The sequence below is a fragment of the Carassius auratus genome, chromosome 2 (assembly GCF_003368295.1).
Source record: "Carassius auratus strain Wakin chromosome 2, ASM336829v1, whole genome shotgun sequence".
Taxonomy (NCBI): domain Eukaryota; kingdom Metazoa; phylum Chordata; class Actinopteri; order Cypriniformes; family Cyprinidae; genus Carassius; species Carassius auratus.
Genome location: NC_039244.1, coordinates 21,262,975 through 21,268,974, shown reverse-complemented (window position 1 = coordinate 21,268,974; position 6,000 = coordinate 21,262,975). Strand labels below are relative to the sequence as shown.

The following is a 6,000-nucleotide window of genomic DNA, read 5'->3' as shown; positions in this document are numbered from 1 at the left end:
ATTATTTTGCATTAGACTAGATTGAAGACTTTTTTTTCTATTTAATCATTTACTTGTCCTACAGCATCTTTGAATTATATTCATTCGAGGGTCTTTTGCAAAAATTTATATATGCAATAAGTGTGATGAATTTGATTAATCAGCAGATCATGTAGTTTTATTCAAATGAAAATGTTAAGGGATTTTTAGGTGAATGACAGTGATTAAGAACACAAGGGAGGTCTGGATTACAGAAAGCACCTGCGGTTAGTGACTGTTTAAAAACCTCCCACGAACCTGAGCAGAGCATGAGAAGAGTGATCCAATTCTTCACAGATTTAGGTTAGATAACACTTTTCAGCCTCAGACTGTGATAAAGTGGGAGTCAGACAGGAGAGAGAGAGAAAAGTGGCAAATGAGGGAACTCTCAGTGGAACATTAGTCGAGGAAAAGAAGTGGTGTTATGTAAATAGGCCCTTCTGTCCTCAAGAACACATTCGTATTCATTGAGAACGCTGAAACACATCTGGGCATATTCAGAAAAAAACTGTCAACAACATCTTTCTCATTCACTTGGCTTTTATTCACATTGCAAATATGCTAACGCTAGCAAGATCTTTACATTCCACTGTGTGCCTCTGAAAAACCAGACTTCTATCTGAGCGTTCAGACAGAATAATAATAATCATAATAAAAGTAAAAGCAGCATCCCAGTTTAAAATAGAAAGCCATATGTGACGAGTGTATGATCATGTTCGATATCTATATGCTCACTCGCGCATCTCAGTTCATTAAAAAGGAACTAGAATCTGATAAATAAAATTAAACAATAGCCAAACATCTTGATGAAATCATCGTCATCAACTGAAATCTCACACTGACATTAAAATCAGATAGAAAAGTGACTCAAGCCCACACTGAACAAAAATACGATTGTTGGTTGTTTTCTGCATATGCATGTGTGTCCTCGGGAATACACATCCATCCCAGAAAAAAAAAAAGAAGGTAAATGGTTGCTGTCAGTCGTGTAAACGCCCCTGGTGGTCCTGTGTGAAGGTACCTGCACCACTTCCAGGGCTTGTTCCTTCCAGAGGCTCCCGTGTGGTGGATTTTGACTCGGTAGGCAGCTGACCCCGACCTGCGACCGTCTCGGTCTCCTGTGTCTGCCGACTCTGCTCTGCAGGCTTTACACACAGGGAAAGAGGAATGATTATAACTATGTGGGCTTTCAAAGGCATCGCAAGGTTGATGTGCTTTCTGAAACGTCGCTTCCTGTTGTTTTCTTCAGGGCGAGACGTACACCTGGAGGCGCTGCAGGTCTGTTGAGCCGCCGCTCTAGTCCTGCGTCACACTGTCCCTCGAGCTTCTTCCAAAGCCATCAATAATTTAAACAACTCATAAAGAGGAAAATAAAAACGGAAAAACAAAACAAAAAAACTAATTTAAGATTCCACCAGTGATCCACAATGTAAACATTTTCCCTCTGCGACCTGACGGTGGCGCTATAGTAGCTCCTCAGGGTTCCTCTCTGTGTCCGTGTGTGTGCGTCTCTTTGTGAGGGCCCGTGCTCTCACTGGTACTGGAGGTAATTCTTCAGAGATTGGGGCAAAGGCAACGTCTCGATCTCCTGTAGGCGCTCTCGTCCCAGAGCTACCCGCGCTGCACGTCGACACAGGTCCATTAGAGGGAGAGGCTCCGCTGGAGAGAGACCAAGAAAAGCATCTGTTAGAACTGGATTCAAAAAGGGAAATTATAATGCACACAGATTGAAGGCAGCGTAATCGTCTGTTGAGACCAAAACAAAAGTCTTCAAACTTATACTTCATCCAAAAGATGAAAATTTTAATTTGCCAAAAGATGTCAAATTGTCCTGTTATTGGTGTTCCAAGCTTCAAAAAGGACACAAAAGCACCATAAAAGTATTTTAAAGTGCACACAGCTCAGTAAAAGTTATACGTTAGTGTGAGGCATTAACTCGAGAACTGCTGTTAAATTTAAGAATCAGGAATCTGTCTAATTCATGAACAAATGATTTTAACCGATGTCGTAAACCAGTTTAGCTGATACACTGAAAAGACCCCTAAAAAAAGATTACCGTATTTTTCGGACTATAAGTCGCACCTGAGTATAAGTCACATCAGTCCAAATATACGTCATGATGAGGAAAAAAACATATATAAGTCGTACTGGACTATAAGTCGCATTTATTTACAACCAAGAGAAAACATAACCGTCTACAGCCGCGAGAGGGCGCTCTATGTGTTCAGTGTAGACTACAGGAACACTGAGCAGCATCTCTGGCAGCATGGAGCGCCCTCTCGCGGCTGGAGACGGTAATGTTTTCTATTGGTTCATTTCTCTCGGTTCATGTCAAATTAATTTTGATAAATAAGTCGCACTTGACTATAAGTCGCAGGATGAGCCGGAAAATACGGTACATCGGATATATTGCGAAACTAATCATTCTTCTTTATTTTCAATGAATCAGTTGATCTGGTCCACACAATTGGTCTGGTGAACTGGATCAATTTCACTAATTATTCAGGCTTATTCTGTGAACCAGATCAGTTGATTCATTGTAAAGATTCATTTAAAAGTTCCCTCAAAGGTTCTTCCAAAGCTCCCTACATATATCAAACTAAAAATCTGTATGATTTGTTAACAGATTGGACCAATTCCTGAACAAGTATTTCATACCATTTCCATGAACCAAATTAAATTATCTGGGGGAAAGAATCCAACTCAAAAGAATGATTTGGACCAATTCATAACTTCTAAGATGTAAAATGTCTCACACAAAGATACTCTGTGTCTTTAAAACATTTATAGTCATATGGACTACTTTTATAGCATATGTTGATTTCTCATCTTTTCGAAAGACTCAGTAAACAGAAATTTTTTTACCATTAAATTATTTGAAATTTCTCCTTTCGTATTTCACAGAAAAATGACAGTCACACAGGTTTAGAACAACATGACATTGAGTAAAGGGTGACTGGATTATCACACACGTTAACTTGTTCCTTTAAAAGCCCCAGTGTGTGATCCAGTGTGTGTGTTTGAGCATCTTGCTCCTCTACATAAGCTGACAGAGCAGTTCAGTAATGTATGGATCTTGCCACTGGAGCTCGGTATCCATCAACAGAGGAGTCAGCCACTGTTCCAGCCAAAATTACATACCGACAAACACAAAAACAGCCATGGCTCCATCTGGACAAGATGCCACTTGTCCTCTGTTGACCATCAGGTCTTTATCGTTCTTCATCAGGACCTGGGCTGATATGATTAATCAAATCAGAGTCAGAGCGCGTTCACTCTTGCCGGCCAATCAGAGTAAGAGATTGTGTCAGACTAATGGTTAGTAGTAAGTATGTGGGGCTAACAATCAAAAGAGGAATAGTTATACAGCTGCACTAGCATAATGCAAGCTCCCACATAGAATATTTATAGCTGTGATGGAGTCCCACACAGAACATGTCGTGAGTTATGTCTTCCTCCATCCTGGCAGCATGAGCATTGTAATGCCCTCACATAATGCAATTATTCACCACAACAAGAAGTTAAAATGAAACAATGGATCCCTATGGAGCCCTCTGCACAGAGTGAATTGATTTAATTGCATAAAGCAATGGTTTTCAAGCTTAAGTTGTTGTTTGTCAAATTGACATTTCGTGTAGCACTCAGTGACTTGATACTTTTAATGCACATTTTCTGTGCCTCCAGTGTCACCAAACAGAATTGCACAAATGTTTTCAGCTTCAGCTTTCTCCTCAAAATCCCCATCAACACTGCCAACATCTAACACTTACTCTAACACTGTTACATCTTTTGCAAATCTCTAAATAAATAAAATCCATTTTATACAGCTTTTTTTAATTATATGTTATTGTTTCATAATGTTCGATAAACATTATTATCATTATTACCAATAATATTAAATATTACTATATATTACTTTTTTTTTTTAATTAACCATCATTATACCCAAACATTTTGTAAAGCCTACAATCACTTTTACTATATATATATATATATATATATATATATATATATATATATATAAACAAGAAGACCAAAAACATTACTTTCTCTCGGATAGGGATGAAAAACTCACTTCCTTCTAAATATATTTAGAAAGAGTTGCATCACCAGTAAGTGCAGCACGTCTCATAAAGAGGCAGATGGCAAGTGTAGATGGGATCCAGCTGTACCCAGTGGGCGGGTGTGGGACGGGGATGAGAGAGAGGTGACTGACAGTCAGGGTCATAAGTGACAGATGGATCAAAGCACGGACAGTGCTCCACTGCAGTAATGGAATAATTTTTCATTTCCAGCCCACGTATGAACGCGCGAAGGCCAGCAAGCTCAAGGCTAGTCTGCAGACTGTAATCATGTCAGTGAAATACACAACAAACACGGTGACCTGTCACTTGCTGTGATCCTCGGGCTGCTCCCCGTCGCTACTCAATCACATTAAAGCACTGCCTACATGCCGCATATGGCAACAAATCATATTGATGCGAGTTATACACAATAAATGTGATTACATGGCTCAGATATGTCAATGTGATTCCACTGTTTATGTTATCAGACTCTCAGAACGTCCAAATAAAATGGATGATAAAACAGACTACAGCGGATCATGCTGGGAGATTTTGGTTATCTTCCCGCACAGAAGCAGGCAGTTTGATCTCACAGGATCGTTCAGACACAAATCTATATGGTTAAAATGTAGTGCTAAAATCAGTAAAATTATAAATGCGTTAGAAGAAAAAACATAAATCAAGGTCTGACCTCACTAGAGAATTTATTCTATTTCAAAAATAACACTCGCTACTTATTTCTAAAGTGACACTTGAGATTAAACACGTAAAGAGTAAAAACATAAAAAGTGAAAGTACCCAGGAAGTCAAGCAGAAATCAACTAACAGATATAATCAAATAGAATAATTAATACAATAAAAAAACATTATTTGAAATACACAAAACGAATTAAATAAAATTAAAATAATTTCCACAACAGAATACACAATGCCATTTGCCTTTTTTCATGAAAGTTCATGTAATGAATTCATCTGATACATGCATATAAACTGTTGACATTGTTAGCAGACAAATTAAATAAACGGTTGAGAGTGTAAAAAGTTTTTTAAGAAGTTTAACTTCAAGTAAACGACCAAAAGTGGCGACTGTGTAGAAACATGTGTTCATTACACACGGTCTAAAACTACTGTGAGTGATGGCTCTCCAGTGACTGTGTCCGTGACTCCGTGCAAACCATTCTGCTTCTCTACTTGCACATATAAAACACAATATGTGAGAGCCCTTTTTGGAACTTGCATGTTTAACATATCGCCAAGCTCCTGAAAGCCTCGACTCCTCCATTAGGCACAAATGAACCCTGGTGCAGAAGAGGAGAGGGAACTGCATCTATTTCAATCCGACAATGTTTTATGATCATTATTACGGTTCCAAAAAGCAATTTCTTGTGGTTGCAAGACAAGCAATGGGATTCGTATGGTAAATATCAAAGCATCACATTTTGTTAAATCCAATTAATTCACCCTCTGTACTCAGCGGGGGTGCTGCAGCCTCACAAAGGGGGTCTGACAAGTTCTATGACCTGCGCCAGGGCAGGAAAGAGGGGGGTGGCGGCATGTGGAACCTTCTGGAAAAGCTTTGCACCAGGCTAAAGAAAGTAGCCTGAGAGGAAACATTTCGTGGAGATCAAACCCAGTGGTGTAATTCGATTAAATCATCGTGAACTGATTAATGTCTGTGTCTTAATTGAAAAATGTGCAGTGGTCACAATGAGAGGCCTGTGATCCACCCACAGAATGAGTGAGTACATAAACAATCATTACAGCATAACACCCAAACTAACTGCAGCTCTGCCTAGATCAACTCTCTCTCATGTGGGTTCTGCGTTGCAGCTCAAACATCAACTCAATAATCATTCCACCCTGAGTGATTCATTACTAGCGTGAGATCTAGGATTTTTTTATGGAAGCCGACTGATCA

At 39.2% G+C, this 6,000-nt stretch overlaps 1 protein-coding gene across 4 annotated transcripts in view; it reads right to left on the bottom strand.

The window, feature by feature from the left end:
• Positions 1-540: 540 nt before the first annotated feature.
• The window catches only part of LOC113120391 (SPRY domain-containing SOCS box protein 4-like), a 53,745-nt gene continuing 48,285 nt past the window's right edge, over positions 541-6,000 (bottom strand). For all 4 annotated transcript variants that reach the window (XM_026290218.1, XM_026290223.1, XM_026290220.1 and 1 more), the window contains exon 3: positions 541-1,677. In XM_026290218.1, coding sequence (XP_026146003.1) covers positions 1,550-1,677 — 128 coding nt within the window. In that variant the 3' untranslated portion in view covers positions 541-1,549. The remainder of the gene's footprint in view (positions 1,678-6,000) is intronic.